The sequence below is a fragment of the Lampris incognitus genome, chromosome 12 (assembly GCF_029633865.1).
Source record: "Lampris incognitus isolate fLamInc1 chromosome 12, fLamInc1.hap2, whole genome shotgun sequence".
NCBI classification, from domain to species: Eukaryota; Metazoa; Chordata; class Actinopteri; order Lampriformes; family Lampridae; genus Lampris; species Lampris incognitus.
The window spans coordinates 16156463-16180666 of record NC_079222.1 but is presented as its reverse complement, the minus strand read 5'-3'; the positions used below and the strand labels follow the sequence as shown (position 1 = coordinate 16180666).

At 43.6% G+C, this 24204-nt stretch overlaps 1 protein-coding gene across 5 annotated transcripts in view; it reads left to right on the top strand.

Moving 5' to 3' along the window:
- cdk5rap2 (CDK5 regulatory subunit associated protein 2) overlaps positions 1-23859 on the top strand; it is a 64702-nt gene extending 40843 nt beyond the window's left edge. For 2 of the 5 annotated variants that reach the window (XM_056290769.1, XM_056290767.1), the window contains exons 32-51: positions 489-2091; positions 2411-2518; positions 2967-3112; positions 3234-3640; positions 4142-4374; positions 6146-6197; positions 9360-9569; positions 9922-10097; positions 11093-11431; positions 11602-11727; positions 13147-13263; positions 13585-13774; positions 15642-15763; positions 15877-16083; positions 20241-20330; positions 20533-20798; positions 20896-21045; positions 21129-21267; positions 21359-21405; positions 22007-22560. In XM_056290769.1, coding sequence (XP_056146744.1) covers positions 489-2091; positions 2411-2518; positions 2967-3112; positions 3234-3640; positions 4142-4374; positions 6146-6197; positions 9360-9569; positions 9922-10097; positions 11093-11431; positions 11602-11727; positions 13147-13263; positions 13585-13774; positions 15642-15763; positions 15877-16083; positions 20241-20330; positions 20533-20798; positions 20896-21045; positions 21129-21267; positions 21359-21405; positions 22007-22030 — 4752 coding nt within the window. In that variant the 3' untranslated portion in view covers positions 22031-22560. Of the gene's footprint in view, positions 1-488; positions 2092-2410; positions 2519-2966; positions 3113-3233; positions 3641-4141; positions 4375-6145; positions 6198-9359; positions 9570-9921; positions 10098-11092; positions 11432-11601; positions 11728-13146; positions 13264-13584; positions 13775-15641; positions 15764-15876; positions 16084-20240; positions 20331-20532; positions 20799-20895; positions 21046-21128; positions 21268-21358; positions 21406-22006; positions 22561-23142 lie in introns of those variants that run through there. The other 3 variants (XR_008811100.1, XM_056290768.1, XM_056290770.1) reach the window with 3 other exon arrangements.
- The last annotated feature ends 345 nt before the right edge of the window (positions 23860-24204 follow it).

Here is a 24204-nt window from a genome sequence, read left to right as displayed (position 1 = left end):
AATATCACAAATTACAAAGTCATTAGTGAAATTAGTCACAAAATAGGCCAATATAACATACACAAAAATGGCATGTGAGATTTTGCTTAAGCCTATGCCTAGTGCACCTTCACCTAAAGCCCAGAAACTACCACGCAACGCCTGCATCTGCACTAAGACGTGGTGTGACCAGGCAGAGACGCAGGCTTAATATTTGGCTTTATTTGACACCAAACTAGCACTGTACTACCTGGCTTTGACTGACACACTCTCTACTGCGCCCCCACACCCATTTCGGCAAAAGCGATGTCATGGACAGCCTAGAAATAAGCAAACGTGCCCAGGTGAGAGAAGACCCGCCTTGCGCCCAACGAAATTGTCACTATCTCTGTGTTAGCACACGGCCTTACACCATCCAGAAACTAGAGCCCTATATCTCTTGAGGCACAGTATAACTGACAGCTTTTTAATGAATACCTTTCTCTTTCTATTTATCTATCATTTTGCAGGCTGCTGCCAGATCTCGCCTACCTGTCCCTGTGAAACTGGGAACAAAGGCCGGAAGTAGCAGGCAGCTGGCACAGCATAGTGACCACCTGGAAACTGATGCTTCTCAGCAATTCCATCTGCAAAAGGTCTACAGGTCAAGTCAAAATTTACCTGCAGAGTCTGACTATCCCAAGTCACCTAACCGTAGCACATCCCCAGATTCCAACCACAGATATTCCCACTGCAGTGATACCTTGGCGGGTTCTGATAATAACCCAGAGGCCAGAAAGAGACTGAACCAGACTCAGACAGATTCTGCTCTCTTTACCCAGTTGGAACTCCTCCACCAGGAGTGCCAAGAGAAGGAGGCACTGATCAACAGGCTGGAGGAGCAGCTTGGTGAGTGGGAGGAGCTTCAGGCCCAGCTCCAAGAGAAAGATCAGCTGAATCATCGGTACTTGGAAGCTTTACAAGCTGCAAAGTCCACTATTGCTTATCTGACTGCTTGCAACTGGGACAGCCATGGTGGACTTGGGTCTCAACCCAGTTTGAGTGCAGCTTCTTCTTCTATGGACTTAGATGCTGCCTTCCAGATGAGATGCATGGAACTTCAGAAGGCTGTACAAGAGAAGGAAAAGCTGAACAGTCAGTTTGTTGAGTTTTTAAATATGGATGAAAAAGCTCTTCCTTCTCTCAGTGTCTCTTCGACTTTCTCACCCACCACAGAAATTAATGACAACAATGGATTTTTGGATGAAACAAGCTCAGAAAGGATCCTGGGACATCCTCAAGGCCCTAACCCTGAGTTGCAGCAGCATGCAGGCTCCCTGCAGGAGGTGCTATGGGAGCAGAATAGGCTCAGTGCAGATCTACAGGAGAAACTTATTGGTGCAGCGACTGTTGGTACACAGCATGGCCACAACGATGCTAGCAATGGACAGGATGGCAACAGCAACCGGCAGCAGATAGTTGGAGAGTCACTACAAATGGAGGGGTCAGGGGGACAACATGGGAAATTGTCATGTTCTGACAGTATGATTGTGGGTCAGAGAGAGATAACCAAGTCTCTCACTGACTGTCTCAATGCAGCAGAGTCTGCTATTGCCTCTCTGACTGCACACTGTACCAATACAGTAAGTTCTGGTAGACCAGCTCAGACAAGTCCTGATCTGCAAGAGCATCTTGCCAGGCTTCAGAGACTATTGCAAGAGAGAGATAAACTGGAAGACATTGGCCAGATAGAACCCACTCAGCAAACTGGTAGATGCCCCAAGAACCAGTCCACTGCATGGGCTGGAACCAAGGGACCACTTTCTCACCAGCTCTTCCATAACCTCTGTCTCCTACATAAAACCTTCAGTGATTGTTCCCAGAGGATCTCTGAACTCCAGGCATCCCTACAGAAAGAGAGGGACTGTCGAACAGGAAATAAGGTTCAGGGGAGACCACAGGATGTCAGGGGATTACCCTTGGATGTTGAGGCCCAAATGGAGACTCTCCAGAAGGCTCTGAAAGATAAAAAGAGATCCTGTAAAAGCCTAGAGGAGAAACTGGCTGCCGCACAGGCCATTATTACCCTTCAGAACTCATCTAAGAAACCCTTCCATGGAACTGCACAGAAAAGTAAGAAAATGTTTGTGCAGGTGCTTGCATCTCTGCATTGGCATGTGTGGATGTCTTGTGCATGATAGCCAGTTCTTTTTGAGCTTATTGTGTTAAATATAAAGCTTAAATAAAGTAATTGTGTTTGGTGCAATTGGTAGCATGAATGCAAGTACTGCTAATTGGCCTTCTGCAGTTTTGAACTCCTTAGTCATGTTATTTATCCATGCTGGGCAGAAGCCAAATGGACATGGAATCAGTAACATCATGAACAAAAGGGAGCACATATTCAATTTATGGAAATCATGTTTCTTCCTAACCTGACATATATTGCCTCCAGCGCCAGCTGTGGAGCAGGATGACAAGTGCGTGCAGGTGGATTTGCAGGACCTGGGTTACGAAACCAGTGGCAAGAGTGAGAACGATAGGGAAGAGAGCAGTAGCACAGGTAGACAGCTTATGGACAGACAGTGCATGTCTCTCTTGAGTGCACACTAATCTCACTTGTGGATAGTCCCTCTGTCTTTCTGCATGAGGAATAAACAAAGGCTGTAACACTTTCTTATCTTCAGTAATATTTGTATTGTGGGTCTCACAACCATGGTCTCTCCTCTGGTTTTAACCTGAGTTTTCCTGGCACTGCGCACATCTCTGGACACCCAGTCAGTGTTCTATATTTTACTTCTTGCATGTTCACACTGATAATTGGGAATGGCTTTACCACTTTGTAAAAAAACAAGCACCCCAAACTCTTCACTTGTATTCCACAACCCAACTGTATCTCAACATAATTGTTTTGTTTTTTTTCCCTGGTGTTGTTTTTCTCCTGTAGGCCTTCGCAATATTTAATGTTTTTATTCCTGTTTTACTATTCTGTCTCTCATTTGTGTTTCCAGATCTAGAGGTTGGTGTACGGCCTGGTGTCAGTGCATCTAGCCTGCCCTTCCTGTTGAAACAGGATCAGTCCACCTTCTCCTCTACTGAAAACCTAGACTCCTCCAGTACCTCCTACCCCAGCTCTCCTGCTCTTAGTTCCCCCAAGGTAAATGCCTCTAAACAGCTTCTTGAATTACAATCAAGGACCTTGCTGCTGCAAAAGTTACATGGTCTAAAATATCATTAAGACTGCTGTTAACATTTGATAGTTTCATGTCTCTTGCCAGGTAAGTCTGAAGAGCCTACAGGCCTATGAGGATTATGGTTCAACTGAAGATCCAGCTCAGCTCCAGTCCCAAGTCCGAGAGTTGAAGGTTCAACTGGAGAGCCAGACCAGAGGCATCCTCCAAATGCAAAACCTCCTGTGTAAGAGCTCCCTCTCTTGTGATCTTGTAAACAACACATCAGACCCAATGACAAGAGACCAAGAAGGCACAATGGGGGAGGGCTGCACCCAAGAAGGGGGCTACAGTCATGGGGAGCTCAGAGAGAAAGAGGATGTGGAGAACCAGCAGATGAAAGATCAGATCAGTAACCTGAATGTAGAGCTGCAGAGAGAAAGGACTCTGAACAGGAGCATGACTGAACAGCTGCAGCAAGCCCAGCACCGCAGCCGCTCTGCCTCACCTGCTAGGTCAGCCATCTGTTTTATTATGTTAAAGTGCCGCCAGCTAACTTGTATGCTTTAAAATATCATCGTTAAATTATTTTTGGTTTTATGGTTTGATGGCTATGGAAGAATGACACAGTCACCATTCAGATCATTCCTTAGAGGCATTGTTTTCATTATGCTTTTTGTCTGCCACCAGGCATGAAACCTCCTGGGTTACCTCATTTGTTAACTTAGCCCCTTTTCTTCCATGGTAGTCTTTTGAGCTATGGCTCATAAGTAAATGCGTCTTTTTGCTGCATTATGAATAAAAGAGGCCCCTTCATTGTCTTTGTGAAAGTTGACATGAAAGACATTACCGAAATCCAAAAAGTTACCTGGTGCCCCTTTAACAATTACACTGTTTGGCACATAGTGACCCCTTAACTAACAGTTATGTTTGAAAGTAAATAAGCTTAAAAAAACACACAATAAATTGGTCCTCGTTATTTTTTACCTTTGGCCCTCACTCTGTCCTTTTTCCAGACTGGACTCCCTGGTGCAGTCCCAGGCCAGGGAGCTGTCCCAGCTGAGGCAGCAGATCAAGGAGAGCTATGGGCTGGGAGCCCTGCAACGCCACCAGCTAGAGGAGCTGAACAGAGCGTTCAGAGAACTGCAGCAGGCCAGCAATGTGGACTTTGGTATGGATGAGGTTCTCAAAGAGCAGCTAGACAAGAGCCTGAGTATCCTGGAGAAGCTAGAGGGACGGCTGGAAAAAGGTAGCTTTGGGTTTTCTTTGTCTTTTGATAAGTAGCACTCAACATTTATTACCATTCAGGTCATAATACCAAGCTGTGCCAATGTAACACACCCCAAGAGAGGCTATTACAGCCAGACAACGCCACTGAGAGTCTCTTGGACCAAATATATTTATACCAGGTTCAGACGTTTATGACCAGAATACTGTGCAAGAGAAACCACAACACTGCAATTTATATCTAAAATCTATACGCTATTTCCGCTAAGGATAAGTGGACATGGATATTTAAAATGGGCCCACTACTGAAAGGATTGCCAGCAGTCAAAGTTCACTAAAATATGCTGTCAGGTGTGTCTCAGTTGGCCCGTGTCATGATGGTGCTGTTTGCGTTGGTCCCATTCAGTCGGGGCGTGGTCGGGCCCACAGAAAGCTGCTCATCAAGCTCTGTTAAATTGTCCACAGCACATCTGGGTTACACAGAGTCAGCACCGCCACCACATCAACACCTCTCATGGATCAGCCTTAACACTAGAATGACCAAGGCGATCAAATTAAATGGTTTTGGATTTTCAAAGTTTAATAACTTTGTGAAAAAGATACAGACCTGCCACTCCCTTAATGGTCCAAAAATTACATATATTTGCATTAAAATTAGTTTTAGATCAATTGCACAAAAAAAGTTATGACAAGATTTACCTAAAATGACCATGAGCCATCAAAAAGATGGCTCATAATTTGCGTGTCATGTCACTATTTATGACGAATGTTGGTTGCGTCATTTCCTTCGCGATGTTCATTGCTCTGTCCTAGAAACACACTAGCGTTCTCCAGTGCAGAGTAACCGTCTAAACTTGATTTTTGATTATTGCCAATATGTATGGTACAGACGCGATTTCGGATGTGCCATGACTACCAACCAAGGTGTTGCAGTGTTTACAGGCGTTGGACAGCGGCGATTTTAAATTGTTTGAGAAATAGTATTAAAGTTGTTAATTTTGGTATCAGTCATTTCTTAACGGACATACTAACATATGCAATGCATTAAGATCTCAGTTGGGTATTTATCTTGACAGAATATAGAGTTTAAAAACTGGCGGTCATTTTGACCACCCATGGTCGTTTTAGGTAGGAGTGAAATCCTGGTGGTGCTGGTGTTAACAGGCACACCCAGCATTAGAATGTGATCATTATCCGCCTAACGAAGAACTGAAAATAGAAAAAGAGAAACCATACCACATTAATTGGAGAACGTGACAGCCACCAAACTTAACAGAGGGACGCCCAGCATCAGACCGCGATACTGTCCTCTTGTAAGCACAGGTATAAATAGGTACAGTGGAGGAAAGACAACCCAAGAGAGAGGAGTGGCACCGTATTACCCACCTGAGGTTGTGATACACTACACACGTGTGGTGAGAGCATTTATATTCAGTGGGACTTGTTAGGGATGTGCATTCTTCCCGTGTGCCAATTAACACTACAGACAGAATGTGAAAGACTTCGAAAGTCAGTCCTTGGCCCAAAATACCATGTTACACCACAACACACACACACACACACACACACACACACACACACACACACACACACACACAGTCAATACAAATTATGTTTTATGGTGGCTTTTAAAAAACAACAAGACTGAATCACGTGGAAAGGTAAAGATGTGTTGATGCATCTTTAAAAGATGGACACTCATGAAAGAAAGCAATGGCTGAGTAGAGAGAGGGATAAAAACCAAAGAGCAGTGAAATGTGACAGCTGCTTCACCGTTTCTCATTGACTCCTAGGAGATGTTCATCAGAACAGTGAGGATGGAGCAGCTCTGGAGCTCGTTCAAAGGTACCTCTTGTACTGTACTGTTGCTTAATGTTTGAATTCATATTCATAGAGATGCGCTAATTCACTTCATTTCAGTTCGATCTGATTCCCATACCTGAATTTATATATCTACCGATACCAATACCAGAGCTCTTGTTTTCTTGAATATTGTTGTTGTTGTTTGTAAGGTTACATGAGGCTGTAGTAAATCATGCAGCACTTCTTATTAAAAGAGCAAAAAATATACAAAAATGCATTAAATTTGAATTTGTACCAAAGCAATTTATTTGAACTGTAGTTTAAGTAGGTGGCGCAGTGGGTAGCACAGTCACCTCACAACAGGAAGGTCCTGGGTTTGAGGCCCCGGGGTAGTCCAACCTTGGGGGTCGTCCGGGGTCGTCCTCTGTGTGGAGTTTGCATGTTCTCCCCATGTCTGTGTGGGTTTCCTCCGGGTGCTCCGGTTTCCTCCTACAGTCCAAAGACATGTAGGTCAGGTGAATCGGCCATACTAAATTGTCCCTAAGTGTGTGTGTGTGTGTGTGTGTGTGTGTGTGTGTGTGTGTGTGTGTGTGTGTGTGTGCACGCATGTGTGTTGGCCCTGTGATGGCCTGGCGGCCTGTCCAGGGTGTCTCCCTGCCTGCCGCCAAATGACTGCTGGGATAGGCTCCAGCATCCCCGTAACCCTGAGAGCAGGATAAAGCGGTGTGGATAATGGATGAATAGATGTAGTTTAAGTAGGCTTCACATACAAACAGGTGTAGGCGTGCAAATTGCTATGGCAACTCTTTTAACATGGTAATTGACTTAAAGAGTCAAAGCGTGCTTTTTTCCTCTACAGATTACCCAAAATAATTCTTTCTGTTTTTTTCTCTTTTTTTTTTTACAAAAAGACCCATCCTGTTGTGATTTCATGTTAAAACGGTAGAAAGATGTATATTTTTTGTTGGTGAAAGACATAAAACAACATTGACTAAGTGGTGATCTGTAAAACCAGCTAGAAATATGTTGGTCCTGACTAACCTGGGGTGATGGTGTCTGATGATATACACCCTGTCTAGCCTGGCAGCACTGAACCTGTTCCCTAAACTTTTGCCCATGTGTACTGTCTGGTGATTGAATTTTTTTATTCTCCAAGCATCAATTAAATCAGATTGTGACAGTGACCTGGGTAAAGTGATGAAAATTATAAATGTGGTTCTTAACTTGTCCTGGCCTGTCACTTGACATCACCGAGCCAGGAGGAGGAGGGTGATAACATTGTCATCCCTCTTCTCCTCGCTCTTAGTGACAGGCGGGTCTGCCACCTCCTCCTCCCCATTACTCTGTGCCTCCTGCCCAGGCTTGGCTGCAGCAGCTGCCGGGAGGGTTACACACACAGCAGCGCCCCTAACTCCATGCAGACTGTGTCCCTCTGATTCAGCTACTACATCATCTACGGCCATTTTATCTTTCTGCGAATTACTATGGCGTTTCGGAGAATCCATTTTTTTCTGACCCCCTGCCCCCCGCCGCTTGTTTTGCATTGGCCAATTACCCCAACTCTTCTGAGCCATCCCAGTCACTGCTCCACCACCTCTGCCAATCCGGGGAGGGTTGCAGACTACCACATGCCTCCTCCGATGCATGTGGAGTCGCCTGCTGCTTCTTTTCACCTGACAGTGAGAAGTTTCACCAGGGGGACATAGCACGAGGGAGGATCACGCTATCCCCCCCAGCGCCCCGACCAACCAGAGGAGGCGTTACTGCAGTGACCAGGGCACATACCCAGATCCGGCTTCCCACCCGCGGACACAGCCAATTGTGTCTGTAGGGATGCCTGACCAAGCCGGAGGTAACATGGGGATTCGAACCCCTGATCCCTGTGTTGGTAGGCAACGGAATAGACCGCCACACCACCGGGACGCCCATGTTTATATTTTTGAATTGATAAAAATGTACTGTATGGGCCTTACAAAGTATTCCACACACAGAAAAATCAACACAAACCAATTTCTTTTGTTTTTTAGGCATCGATCATCCCTGGAGATATGCTAAGTCTCTAACTGAGCTCACTAGGGGTACACAGTTATAGCAAATATGATCATACCCATTATTTTTCTAAATATTATGATCACTTATTAATCACGATAATTAATCTCAGTTCCAGGAAATGTAATTAATTTAATGACAGAAAGTTGAATCAGTTCATCCGGACACAACGTTTATTGAAACGTTTCATCACTCATCTAAGTGACATCTTCAATCTCAACTGACTGCAGGTATCCCCACCCTTATAAACAATACAGTGGCATAACGACCAAAAACGATTAGTTTCATATGCAGATTATCATGACCATTAATTAGAGTTACAACGGCAATGTGTACTATTCACAACAGATTGGGGAATGGTTGCAATCACAGCATTGTAAGATGGTAATGGTAAGATGGCGACAGATGTTCTCTTAGCCCCCCCCCCCCCCCCCCGGTTCAGGGATCATCGCTCCCGCCTCACATAGATGGCGTCTTTGCCTTCCTATTCAAACCAGCGTCATATCCCTATGAGGGACGTGCACATCCATACTGATTGAACTTTCTGTGATTTCCTTATCTGGATTATTGAGCATGCATAAAGACAATTACTTTGATGGATATTTGTAAATCATCATTACATTGTCCTTATCCATTACTTTTTACTTGAATTGTAGCAAAGTTAAAAAAAACACACTGTGGGGCTTCTTTCTGTCTTTCACACGTCATTGCCAACTTCTTGCATTTAAGTTAAATTGACCTACATTACACACTTAAATGGTTGTAATTGGTCAGGCATAATGGACATGCTCAATTTGTTCTGCAGTGACTTTAAGATGCATTGAAAATACAGTTTGAACACTTCAATTTGGAGATGGGCTACAAATTCAGAGGGAACAGGCAGGTTTTTTTTTTTTTCATTATATGACATTGGAGAGCTCCCCAAACATATTTCTGAAACATATATATTTATTAATGAATTAAATTAATGAATTTAATGAGATATTAAATGATAATTTAATTAATTTCATTTAATGAGATATTTAATGATAATTAATGAGATATTTAATTTAATAAGATAAAGTTATTAATGAAACGGAGGGTGTCTCTCACGGTGTCGTCAATGTCAGTACATTTAATCAGGTGACATCCATTGTCATTGCATGTTGTGGACAGCCCAGGGGAGCCCCAACAGGAGATGCGGTACCTGTTTTCCAATTCAGAGAGTATCAGCGACTTTCCGGACAGCCCTGCTAGAATCCAACAGGAGATAGATTACCTGCGGCTTACGCTAGATGTAGAAAGAGAGGTGCAGCAACAGCACCTCAGTTTCCTTGTCCAGCAGAACCAAACTCTGGCTGAGTGCACCAGGGAGCAGCTGGACTTGTGAGTGGCACCTGGGCCGAATCGAAGAGGGCCGCATTGAGTTTGCTGTGAACTGCTCTTTTACTTCCTCAATCCGAGTGTTTTAATGCTTGAAAGTCTCAAGCTTGGAATACTATGAACACATTCAGCATGAAATTCTCCTCGACTTCCTCAGTCCTCATTTGTGCTTCTCCTCTTGAGCTATTCACTCAGCTGTCCAATGGCGTACTTATCTTCTCCGCTTCTTTTTTTCTGTGTAGGAGTATTATGGATGATGTGATGTTTTGCTCAATATCCAACACAAATAGGATTTCCCTAAGTAGTTATTCACACATGTAACCCCCTCCACCCCCCCACCCCCCGTGTCTACCAGGTTGTCTAAGGAGCTGCAGGAAAAGAATTGTTTAATCCAGAGCCTGCAGAGCCGACTCAGAGGTCAGAACCCCAGTAGCCACCACAGCTCCTACTCTGACCTGTCCCACTCAGAGAGAGTCTCCATCTCCAGCCACAACAGTCCAACACCACGAAGTGGCAATCTAGAGGCTCATGGTGGGTACCTATCTTGAGCTAAAATCATGATTTTTTTCGAGTAAAGATCGTAAAGGATTTATTAAAAAAAAAAAGAAGAAAAATATACAGTTCTCTATATTTCAAGTTTAAGTCATGGTTTGTCAAGTGTCTGTAATGTTTTGTTTTTTTTGCCTAAATTAGTAACTACTGTGAAAGCCAAGTCCAATTAATTAACATGGAAGATGGATCCAGGCTGGTATAGGGTGCACTTGACTGTTGGGTTACTTTGGGCTACACTAGGATTAATTAAGTCACAATTTAGTCTTACACACACAAATGAATAATTTCCTCCTTCCCTTGTCCTAAAGGCATGGCTTTGAGATTTCCTGAATCCCTGTCCCTGGGCTTGGACTTGGCCAGTCTAATAGCAAGTGGTAATGGTACTTATTTTCCACTCAGATCCATTCTGTTGCAGTCAGGCATCCCATGAGACAAAGAAGGTTGACCAAGGGCAGAACAGGTGTCCTATTTCAATGTACCTCTGCTTAAAGCTGCATTATTCAGTGGCACCTATCTGGTTCAATCTTCAAATTGTGTTTCCCCCAGAGAAGGGACACAGTGAAGACTATTATAGAAACAGGTTATGTGAGACACGTGAGAGCTCGTACAGAGAGAACTACATATCTTAACTCTTATGTCCCTCAGTACAATGACAAAACTAAGAGGCTAACATGCTGTACTCACTGGTAAGACTCCTTAAAGTGCATGGCCTCAGCTAATTCTGAAGCTACTCGTGGTAGCATGGAGGCTAAACTATAGCAGTGAAGTAAATGTTGATCTGCTAGTTAATCTTGCTTCAGATATTCTTACCTGAAGAATATGACTGGGAATGGAGTCAAAGATGACTGAAAATGCTCTGAAAAAGGTTTCTTAAAGCACCTGGTTGATGAGTACAGGACATCTATCTGTAGATGAAATGTATTTAAATTGTACTTCAATTCTCTAAAACCAGTCTTCTCTCCTCGTCCACATAGCTCCAGAGACTGTAGTCCAGCAACAAGTCCCTCCTGTGGGTGGAGTCAAGGTTGACGGTGTTTCTGGTCACAGGGACCATGCCAGCAAAGTACAGGGCCTGCAGAGGGAGAATGGGAGACTACAGGAAAAACTGAGGAGCAGTGAAGAGCTCAATGCTACACTGCGTAGTGAACTGGACCTGCATCGCTCCATTATGGCTCAGACAAGCTCCTATCACCAGGAACAGGACCAAGGACAAGACTGCGCAGGAGAGGGGCCTCTAGTGGAAGACTATAAAGGAGAAGGACATGCAGCCTCCCAACAGGATACTGCTAGTCTTCCTCGCACTGTGAACACAGGTAAATATGGTGGTATGATTTTTTGGGGGGGATTTTCATTTAGTTATACATTGTTTCTGAGGCCAGTGCTGAATAAAATACATAATTGCTTGTGTCTTATTCATATTTTGTGGATTAATTGTTTGAATGTTCATGTGACTTAGTAGTGTATATTGATATTTTTCCATCAGATCTCCTGGCTGAGCATCTGCAGGAGATCCGAGCATTGCGGCAGCGCCTGGAGGAAAGCATCGGTACCAATGACCGTCTTAGAGAACAGCTGGAGAGGAGACTAGCTGAGGTGGAAAAAGACCCAGGTACACACATAAAATTCTCTTTCTCTATACCACCTTTGCTTTTGGTTTCTCTTTCTCTTTTTGTGTTGCTGTAAAGCCCCCCTGAGGCTAATTTGTGATATTGGGCTATATACACTACCGTTCAAAAGTTTGGGATCACCCAAACAATTTTGTGTTTTCCATGAAACGTCACACTTATTCACCACCATATGTTGTGAAATGAATAGAAAATAGAGTCAAGACATTCACAAGGTTAGAAATAATGATTTGTAATTGAAATAAGATTTTTTTTACATCAAACTTTGCTTTCGTCAAAGAATCCTCCATTTGCAGCAATTACAGCATTGCAGACCTTTGGCATTCTAGCTGTTAATTTGTTGAGGTAATCTGGAGAAATTGCAACCCACGCTTCCAGAAGCAGCTCCCACAAGTTGGATTGGTTGGATGGGCACTTCTTTGAGCAGATTGAGTTTCTGGAGCATCACATTTGTGGGGTCAATTAAACGCTCAAAATGGCCAGAAAAAGAGAACTTTCATCTGAAACTCGACAGTCTATTCTTGTTCTTAGAAATGAAGGCTATTCCATGCGAGAAATTGCTAAGAAATTGAAGATTTCCTACACCGGTGTGTACTACTCCCTTCAGAGGACAGCACAAACAGGCTCTAACAGGTACTATTTAATGAAGATGCCAGTTGGGGACCTGTGAGGCGTCTGTTTCTCAAACTAGAGACTCTAATGTACTTATCTTCTTGCTCAGTTGTGCAACGCGGCCCCCCACTTCTTTTTCTACTCTGGTTAGAGCCTGTTTGTGCTGTCCTCTGAAGGGGGTAGTACACACCGGTGTAGGAAATCTTCAATTTCTTAGCAATTTCTCGCATGGAATAGCCTTCATTTCTAAGAACAAGAATAGACTGTTGAGTTTCAGATGAAAGTTCTCTTTTTCTGGCCATTTTGAGCGTTTAATTGACCCCACAAATGTGATGCTCCAGAAACTCAGTCTGCTCAAAGAAGTGCCCATCCAACCAATCCAACTTGTGGGAGCTGCTTCTGGAAGCGTGGGGTGCAATTTCTCCAGATTACCTCAACAAATTAACAGCTAGAATGCCAAAGGTCTGCAATGCTGTAATTGCTGCAAATGGAGGATTCTTTGACGAAAGCAAAGTTTGATGTAAAAAAAATCTTATTTCAAATACAAATCATTATTTCTAACCTTGTCAATGTCTTGACTCTATTTTCTATTCATTTCACAACATATGGTGGTGAATAAGTGTGACTTTTCATGGAAAACACAAAATTGTTTGGGTGATCCCAAACTTTTGAACGGTAGTGTAAATATAATTGACTTGACTTGACTTTCTCTCTGTGTTTGGAATGATAATGAGCCTATGTGATAATGCTCATATTTGATGACTGACAGTCCGTATCTATCCCATGTTCAGCAGCTACCAACATCTTCATCCAAGGTACAGAGGAGCAGGGTCAGTTAGCCAGTGAGGTGCACTTCCTGTGGAGTCAAAACCAGGCCCTGAAGGAGCAGCTCAGCTTGGGATCTAGAGGTAAAACACATGTACTAACCCTCCCTTACTTGATAGAGTATAACACATATATGTTAGAATGCACACTTTTCAGGGAATGTAGAAGGGTGATTTTACTAGCAGTTATGCTCAACTATTTATAGAATCACAGTCTTATTGGCATTTATAAGCCATAGCCATTGACACTTATTTTGTGTCCAATGTTCCAATTCCCATCTGAGATAAAAGCAGTATTGACTGTCTCAAAAGTTGGCTTATGTACTGTATATTCATCAAAAACGTAACACTCATCACAAATAACATCAAATAGCACCAATCCTCAAGCACGTTCCTACTTTCCAGACAAGCAAAAAGAGAATGAAAAGTTAAGGGAGACGCTGGCGAGACGAACAGCCAAGTTGGAGCACTGCAGAAAGGAATGTGAGGCCCTGAGGCAGGAGAATAGCAACCTTCAGGATAGGCTGGAGTGCAACCACCAGGAGAAGACGCAGCTGCAGAACTCATTGCACTACAGCAGGGATGAGCTGCACAGGTACACACACACATTAGCATAGCATTACCATCACAATCTATGATGTGCAAAATCTCAATAATACAAACTGAAAATGCTGACTGCCCTTGTAGTATACATATATTACCATCACAGCAACTCCTCAAGCAACTTGACTCTGCATAGAGCAGACAATTAGCATTGAAAAACATGGTCATTACAATTACTATCTTTCTGTACTATTACGACAACCTTTTCCTGGATTGCCACTTTGCCATGGTGGAGAAGCTTGCATGTACCAATGATCCCAAGAGCTATGCCGTTGGGAGCCTGGCTCCTGGTAGGGTCACCCAAGGCAGATAGGTCAAGGGGGAGGTTCCAGATGAAGTGCGATCCAACAAAGACCTCAACAGTGGAACTGGCGGAAGATGTCTTCAGGTCACAATGGCAGTGAAGGCTGATGAAGGCTGCAACAGGGAGTGGTCCCCAGTTGTCTTGGTTCTCCATGCCATTGGACTCTGGCCACCCCCTGCCAAGGACCACGTGGTGGCTGCAGGCGCATCAGCCACTCCACGTAAAAAGCTGTCACGCGCATGCATCCTCCCATTATGTGGCTCCAGGATCGGCCTCTACGCCCACCTGAGGACCCAGAGGGAGGACAGTCATACTCAACCCCGAGTGACCGCTGTTGATGATGGTTATTACAGCTCAGTAACATGAGACTATATCATTTGAGCACTCATCCCATCCATGAGCAGACACATGCACATACTAATGATGTGGAATCCTTTACAGTGACCCTCAGCATTGGGTCCTAGGGACACAGTTGAGTGAGGCTGACACATGACACCAGGAGTCTAGTTCATTGGAGATCACTTCTCTCTCAGAGCTGTTGCTGCCATGCACTGTGTGTGTGTGTGTGTGTGTGTGTGTGTGTGTGTGTGTGTGTGTGTGTGTGTGTGTGTGTGTGTGTGTGTGTGTGTGTGTGCGCGTCCGCATGTGAGAAAGAGCAAGGCGGGGGTTACCTGTGTAGCGTACATTAGGTTATTCTTTCAGGCACAAAACAATTTCTTCAGTGGAGTTGATTTTTGTTTTTCATAACATCATTAGGCTTAGACTGCTTTTATTGTCATTTCCGCATATGCATGTCTCGTACATACATGGGAATGAGATTGCATTTCACATGGACCACAGTACCACATAAAAACAAATAATGCGCAATAAATATTGAAAACAAAAGTTACATTAAAAACAAAAATTACTTCACAGACCTAAACATCATAAACACACCTGACACGGACAGTGAGTTTCTAGCAGCGATAATTGTGCAAGTAGATGCATTGTTTAGAGTGTTGTTTAGAGGTCAAAAAGTCATTGTGTGGAAGGTCTTGAGTGTTCAGGCTGTTGAGGAACCTCACAGCTTGAGGAATGAAACTTACATAGACTAGTGGAGGCAGCACGGATGCTCCGATACCTCCTGCCAGAGGGTAGGAGGGTGACGTGGATGTGGGATGGGTGGGTGTGGTCCTTCATGATGCCGAGGTCCCTCTAGGTGCACTGTGTGTCATAGATGGCCTGGATGGATGAGAGAGAAGTTCCTATGATCTTCCCAGATGTCTTCACTTCGCTGTAGGGACTTGCAGTCAGAGGCCTGGTGGTTCCCATGTCAGACAGTGATACGGCTGGTCAGAAAGCTCTCTATGGTGCCTCTGTAGAAGGTAGTCAGGATGGATGAGGGGAGACCTGCCTTCTTAAGATGCCGCAGGAAGTGGAGATGCTGCTGGGCCTTCTTGGAGAGCACAGTGACATGTGAGGACCAGGAGAGGTCATCTGTGATGTGCACTCCCAGGAGCCATCATCTTCTGATTACAATAATTGTGTATCTGTGTGTTCGACCTGTGTTTCACAGGTTGCAGTATGAGGTGAAACTCCAGAGACAGCAGCTGTCTGACTCGCAACACCTCCTTCAGTCACTGCGTGTGGAGCTACAAGTCCATGAAAAGATCAAGACTCAAGCTCACAAACACACAGGTAGTACAAGCGTAGACCCTTTCATTAGTATTCAGTCACCCCCTCCCCAAAAAAAAAAAAATTATGCCATAGTGACAAGCTAACTCCAATTCCTTCTTTTATCCTCTGTGCAGAATCCAGTGAGGGAGTCCAAGAGATTGTGCCAGGCTCAGGCTCAGTGGACTTGGGGGAGCTGTTGTCGGAGATTCGTCACCTGAGGCTCCAACTGGAAAGGAGCATACAAACAAACACCGCTCTTAGACAGAGATTGGAGGAGCAGCTGCTCAGAGAGCCCAACCGCTCTGACACAATCAACATCAACTACCTGCTCTCTGCTTCAGGTAATGATGGACTCTTTCTTTATATCTCTCGCCAGCACATACATATACGGGCCTACAAACACTAGTCTGCACTAGGGCATTCCAGACTGCTCCATTTTAGTAGTCGTCAACTACTCCCAAAAAGTAGTCGATTAATCACAGGAATTTTTTTTTAACCCAAAAACAACGATCAGTTCTCGTCAAAAAGGTCTCAAATACAGCCAGTACAGGGTTAACTAATGTAGGAGGGAACAACCTGGAGGTAGATGAAATAGCAGAGTCCTCGATTGGCTTTGAGAGGCAGAGGCTGTGTACAGTTGAGCTGCAATCTGATTGGACTAAACCTCCAGCAAACCTGTCTGAGCTGGAGCTTTTCACTGCAGTAACAACACAACTGCTTTTCTTGCAGGTGATTCGGTTTAACTAGTGACTGGGTTAAAGCAGCGTTATGCAACTTTTTTTTTACCATTAAAATAACAGCTTCACCTTGGGGCGTCAGGGTGGTGTGGCTGTCTGTTCCGTTACCTACCAACACAGGGATCACCGGTACGAATCCCCGTATTACGTCCAGCTTGGTCGAGCGTCCCTGCAGACACTATTGGCCGTGTCTGTGGGTGGGAAGCCGGATGTTTGTATGTGTCCTAGCCGTTGCCTAGCACCTCCTCTGGTCGGCCGGGGCGTCTGTTCGGGTGAGTGGGAGAACTGGGGGGACTGGCGTGATCCTCCAACGCGCTACGTCCCCCTGGTGAAACTCCTCACTGTCAGGTGAAAAGAAGCGGCTGGCGACTCCACATGTATCGGAGGAGGCATGTGGAAGTCTGCAGTCCTCCCCAGATCGGCAGAGGGGGTAGAGCAACGACCGGGACAGCTCGGAAGAGTGGGGTAATTGGCCGGATACAATTGGGGAGAAAAGGGGGGGGGTAACACCTTCAAAATAATTTTGACGGTATACGTGTGACGCTGCCACATTAAGTTTAGTGTCAGGCCATTTTATTTGACACATTATGAAGGTCACAAATATACTGGATTTAGCTATCTATGAGAAGTGATAAATATATGAATTTTCCTTTGTAATGTGATAAATTCCCTTTTTACGCTGTTACGTAATGGTATGTATGTGTCGGGACACATATCACGCATCCAAGGTGGTTTATGCAGGGTGTTGTGTGAGTCAAGAGGAGGATTTACGGGGAGAGTAGGAAGTGGGTGATCTGTGTGGTGCCAGTTGGAAATACTGCAGCTACTACTAAAAAAAAAGAACCCTAAGTTTGTTTTTATATAAGTACTGGGAATGAAGTACTATAAGTGAACTGTGGAGTAAAATATCCAAAGGACTATTGAAAGCCCGTCCCTTTATCTGCTTGTCAAACCATGAGTGAATGCCATCTTGGTAAAGGAACAAACAAGTAGCCAAAGTATCTCTCCTCCTCTGAACCTGGTGAGATCTATTTCATTTTGATTTTTCCCCCCATGGTATTCATTAGTAGGGGTTTTGTGTGGGGTAATTCTTGTTTGTTTTTATATATATGTATATATATATATGTATATATATTTATTTTTTTTTTGATCAGCGCAGGATAGCTATTCACCTTCCGCGGCCTCCTTGTTTTCCTTAGTTGGATTTAAAAGACTCTTTGGGGTGATCTGAGGTGGACTTAATGAATATTTTTGTATATATTTCATTTACGTTTAGTATTGGTTTAATTTTGGGACCACGAAAAGGGGGATTTAAGGGTTTATTTAGTTTGTGATGAGTCATTTTCGTTCTTTAATAGACAGAGCTGAGCGCGTCCTTACATTTCCCGGTTGTGCGTGTCGTTTATTTCATGATTGGTTGTGAACGAAGACAGGGGACAAGTTTGTAAATATTTCATAATTGGGTAATCTGTTTGTCAATTTCATCACATGTACTTTCTCACCCAAAAGAACCCCTTGTGCATTTTGACGAACTAGATTAGTCAAAGGTTTGCGTGTTACATAGTGACTTATAGCCCTGTGATGGTCTGGCGGCCTGTCCAGCGTGTCTCCCCGCCTGCCGTCCAATGACTGTTGGGATAGGCTCCAGCATCCCCGTGACCCTGACAGCAGGATAAGTGGTTTGGATAATGGATGGATGGATACTGACTTGTAATTGGGAAAATTGTGCCTCTTTCATTCCCACTTTGCGCCCCGAATGCCTGATCTTGCTCCCATGAGCAATATTTTTTTTCCTAAGATGGCGAAATCCGTGTACCAACGAAATGTGTTTGAAGGTGTTATTTTAAGGTAAAATAAAAAAAAAAATTTTTAAAAGTACATAGGTCAGTTGTCTACCAACACGGGGATCTCGGTTCAAATCCCCGTGTTGTGGTCAGGTTTCCCTACAGACACAACTGGCCATGTCTGTGGTTGGAAAGCCAGATGTGGGTATGTGTCCTGGTCGCTGCACTAATGCCTCCTCTGGTCGGTCGGGGCGCCTGTTCAGGGGAGAGGGGGAACTGCGGGGAATGGCACGATCCTCCCACGTGCTACGTCCCCCTGGCGAAACTCCTCACTGTCAGGTAAAAAGAAGCAGCTGGCGACTCCACATGTATTGGAGGAGGCGTGTGGTAGTCTGTAGCCCTCCCCGGATCGGCAGAGGGGGTGGCACAGCAACCGGGAACGCTCGGAAGAGTGGGGTAGTTGGCCAAGTGCAATTGGGGAGGGGGAAAAAAAGGGGGGGGGTAAAAAAAAATATATATATATAATATGTTGCTTTAACTGGTGACTTTCAGCCAAATGCGTCTGTGGTTGCCGTGGTGGCGGCAGCTGTTGCGAAGCCTAAAAGCCTTAAATTATCTTAAATTGAACGTTCGATGCACTTTATAGTCGTCTGGTCCTTTTTCTCCTATGTTATGTAAATTAAACAGTGTTGCCAACAACAAGCATTCACATTTCTTGAAATTACTTTTAATGTGGGGACATAGATTAGTAGGGCAGCTAGTGGCTAATGAGGGATTTGAAATTATAACATCACAGGTTAAATGACTGAATATTATATTTCCAATTGAGGGATAATTGTATAAAATACAGCTGCACTCACTGCCAGCTGCGGATTGTTCCCCACATTATAAGAAACGTTGGGAGAGGTCAGTGAGTCTTGCTGAGCACCGTCCAACTTACGTAAATGGTTGGCATAGATATTAAACACAAATGAGTGTGTATTTAAAAAGGATTAAAGTAAAATTAAAGGCTTTAAGGAGGACACTGCGTGTTCTGTTCGTGTTTTCAACAGCTGCCGTCGCTAAAGTCACCGGTTAAAAAGGTCACTCATTAAAACAAAACACAGGGTTAACAGGAGTCTTCACTTCTCTACTACTACTACTACTACTACTACTACCACTACTACTACTTTCAGCTGCTCCCGTTAGTAGTCGCCACAGCAGATTATCTGTTTCCATTTCTTCCTGTTCTCTGCATCTTCCCCTGTCACACCAGTCATCTGCATGCCCTTTCTCACCACATCCATAAACCTCCTCTTTGGCCTTCCGCTTGTCCTCTTCCCTGGCAGCTCCATATTCAGCATCCTTTTCCCAATATACCCAGCATGTCTCCTCCACACATGTCCAAGCCATCTCAATCTTGCCTCTCTTACTTTGTCTCCAGACTGTCCAACCTGAGCTGTCCCTCTAATACGCTCATTCCTAATCCTGTCCTTCTTCCTCACTCCCAGTGAAAATCTTAGCATCTTCAACTCTGCCACCTCCAGCTCCGCCTCCTGTCTTTTCGTCAGTGCCACTGTCTCCAAACCATATAACATAGCTGGTCTCACAACCATCTTGTAAACGTTCCCTTTAACTTCCTTTACTTCTTTACTTCTCTAAATACCTTAAATTCTGTTTATGTAACATTGCATAATGTAGAAAATTATTCTGTTTATTTAACATGGTATAACACAGAAAATTACTGTTCCAACAAATCTATTGGAACCACAGCACCCCCAGTTGCATATCTGCTGTAAATGCATCGCCACTGCTTTATTACTGTACAGTGCTAAAACCACAGATGAGTGATTAGTCTACAGCTATGCAGTGTCGACTAGTGGTTTTGATAGTCGACTAGTTGACTATTCTGTGAAACCCCTAGCATGCACATAGTATAAGAGTGCTTAGTCTGTTGTTTATGCTGGATATTAATGTTTGGATGTACACGTACTGTAGATGAAGGAGGCAGATCCCCTGGACGAGAAGGCTATGGTCCTCCCCGTCACTCCTCTCACACCCACACCGAACATACCAGTGCCCTCCATGGTAAGAACAATCCCTGTCTTTGGTAAATGACATTGTCTTCTTGTTGGAATTGGCATTAGGTCTCATTTTCAATGTATTTCCATACATTGTCATTGTAGTGTGTTACTCACAGAAATTAAACTCTTCCTGCTAATATGACTTAAGTTTTTTGTATGCAAAAGAGTGACCAGATTTGAAGTAATTTGAGCATCCATTTGTCCAGAGGGGAAGCGTCGTGCTCAAGTGGAGGTGGATAATGTGTCCCAGTACAGTGGCAGCTCTGGGGACAGTGTATCTGATGCTCCCTCTCGCCTAGTCCCAGGCCATCGCCTCTGGGCAAATCGCAATGGCCGCCATGTTCTTGGCCTAATCGAGGACCACAACGCCCTGCGTAAGCAAATCTCTGAGGGTCGTAGGCTCACGCGCAACATGGAGACACAACTGCAGGAATGTCTGCACACGGTGAAAGAGCAGGGTTCCGACAACAGGGTAATGGTTTATATCATTCAAGCAGGAGTGCAGTAATACTACATACTCAACAGTATTGTGACCAAGGTTTCTTTATGGTGTATGTGTGTTGAATTAGGTGGTGGAGCAGCAGCATGTGAAGACGTTGTCCAGCAGTGTCAACACCATGCAGCAGGTCTTGGAGGAGGCAGCTCGACTGCTCAAACTGGTCTGGAGAGTCTCCCTGCCGGCTGGCTCCACAGCAGGGGAGGGCAGCAACAACCAGCAGGTAGACACACACACTTACATAAAAATATATCCTTAAAATATCCATGGCCCCACTTCAATCCTCTTTCTTTTCTTTCACATCAGGATGAGCTGTTGAAAAATGAGATAGCCAGGCTAAGGAGCAGGCTGTCTCAACAGGAGAAGATGCTGAGTGGAGCTGTTAAGCGTCTACGCACCACCAACAGGCTTAAAGAGGGAATGGAAAGGGTCATCATTGACCAGTGTGCGTATATGGCCTTGTGCACCTTTCATTTAACATGCACATCCTCATCTTATGCCATGCCATAACATTTTATTTTGTTTTTTCAATGTAGTAGCGCTAACCCACGGAGTGCTGAAAAAAGCCAGGGGGAACCTAGAGGTGAGTGTAAAGGGACATCCATTCTGCAGTTGAGATGTCAAACAATTCTTTTACTGGGAGTAGCCAGCTCTACTTAAATGAATTACTCTTTTCTTTCTCTCTTCTCCTCTATAAATGTGAAATAATCATAGATAAATTACTTTACCCTCTGTGGCCTGAAAGGCCTATTCGGAAGACCAGAGGAAGGTTAGTGTGTGTGAGGCACAAGGCTTGAAACAAATTTGATGCATGAGATTGTTTCATCGTTTGTTTTTTTGTTTGGTTGCATGTAAAATATGTCAAACCATTAGCATCAAATTCCTGCTGATCTTTTCCTACATTGCTTTCACATTTTGTTGCTTGGTTTGAGAAAATGTTTGTTTCGAGCGATTCTCCTTTTGAGCCTGTGGATTTATGATGCATGATAAGACATTTTCTAACTAGCTGAGACATCTTCTCAGAAAAAAAGATGACATTTTGTAGATGATACTTGTTTTTTCTTGTCAGAATTTAGTGACTTGAGGCTACACGCCACAGCTCAAACACAAAAAGTGGCTGTTTATGGAATTGATACCTTGGTACTTAGTGCTGTAGGTGCAATAATTTATCCTTACTTTTACAGGAAGTACCAGTCAATGGCCAGTAGGTGACACTAGAGGTCCTGAGGAAATAAGTACTCTTCCTGTTAGAAGACGAAATTCTGGCAGGCACTCTGTGTCTTCAGAGGACAACAACAGTGATGCATCCTTGCACTGCAGCTACTAGATCTGCTGGTCCAGCACCTTGCACTGCCTTTATATTGTAGCAACCTATAGACCTGTCAATTATTCTGTCAGGCCTTATCCTGCTTTTCTACCCTGCTGTATGAATGTCTGTCTGCTGACTCTCCAGACATCAAAGACTGGTAAATTTTACTTTAATTATAATGACCTGCTTATGAAATATGAAAAAAGGGCATATTTTGGGTACTAAAGTTGTGAAATGTTCTTTTATCCTGGGATTGTAAAGCGTTCCTGTAAATATTTCTCTGATGTTTTTTTCAATATTCTTTTATATAGTAGAATCATTTTACAGGAAATTTATTTTATTACTTTTGACTTATTTTAAGTTTCACCTGTCAGTTTAGTTACTTTGACTATGGTTCAAGACTGCAGTGTGTTCACACAATATGTGCAAATGCAGTAAATCAAAAGTTGTTACAAAATGTTGTCCACTTTTCTGAAGCCGTTGATCATATACTTTATTTATCGAGCATGTGTGATAACAGACAAGTCCGCCTTCATAATAATTCTAGGAGGTTCGAGAATGTTTCATGAAACATCCCTTTATTAGTATACCAGTGAGTATAAATCGTGGTAGTTGCTTTGAAATGTGTACAAAAAGGAAGATAGAGGCACACTCAGGCAACTCAAAATTCACTCGGAAGAAAACCTGCCTCCTTTTGTGAGCACCATTGAAATCAAGAATTCAAGTAGAAAAATTATCACCTCCTATGTAAACGTCCTGCATCTAAAAGCAAGTTATGGTTATACTGGACAGTTTTTGTAAAGGTAAAACAAATTATATATCAGGTCATAGAACGTTGTCAACCAAAGGCGATAGTAAAATAGTTGGAAACTACTCATTGAGTAAGTGAGTACAAGTGCAGGATACTTGAACTAAAATGTTTACCCACATCACAGATGCTTTTAAACAGGAGTCCATGTTAATTTATCAAGGCTGAAACAAAACCAACTTTCTTTCTCTTTTTTTTTTAAGTAATTTTCATGAATGAACAGCTCTGAACAAGTCTAACAAAGGCCTGGACAAGTTGAATGAATGGCTCCTGGCCTTCATGGCTGCCTTTGGAGCCTGGTGTGGGTGGCTTGGTCTGGGTACAAGGAAGAATACCACCGGCTGGTGATGATGGTGATCCCCCTGCGGAAGTAACAAGACAGGCTAGACAGAAGAGTGCTCTGAAGGCGAGGAATCAACAGGAGAGAGAAGGACATAAAATATCAGAAATTACATGTGATCATTCTGCAAACAGCGAAATTCACAGACATCTTCAAAATGTCAGTTAAAGGAAAAGTTAATGAGAGAAAAATTAGGACTGGTGGGTCGTAAGATCTCACCAGTTCAGAGCTGAGTCCCTGTTTGACCTTCTGCTTGTTTGTGTGGAGGATCGAGGGGTCCTTCAGACATCGAACTGCCAAGACTTGAAGAAACATGTCATTTCCCCGACCTCTGAAATGTCCAAACCGTGTATTTGCTCCAACCATGTTACGAAGCCAGCTGATTTCATTAACTAGTTTTCCCTACCTAGTTGAGGAGTGCTGTTGGCTAGAATCTGCTGGTGTAGTGCATGAGTGGAGCAAATACATGGTTTGGACTTTTACTTTCTGGACCTGGTTTTTACACCTCTGTATATATATCTAAAACTTTGTTAAAAAAACACTCAACGGTAGGGCAAGTGCTCAACAAATAAGGAGCAAAATAATCCAGTTAGTCAAGTGTATATATATATATATATATATATATATATATATATATATATATATATATATATATATAGAATCCAGTGAGTCAAGTAAATTCTTCATGAGACAGTATAAGCCTGTTTCATGCCATAGGCAATCAGGTGTAGCAAGGATTCCTACACATCATGTAGCTCCTTTCACAAGTGTGAAAGAAGAGTAAGAAGCTATAGAAAATTCATAGAATTGTAGCAGTTCATGTGTGAAGATTCACGAGTGAAACGATATGGCAGATGAAAGTGTGGCTAAACCTATTAGCCAGAAGAGGGCGCCAAAGCCAACGGAAAAGGCTGTAGAAGAGTAT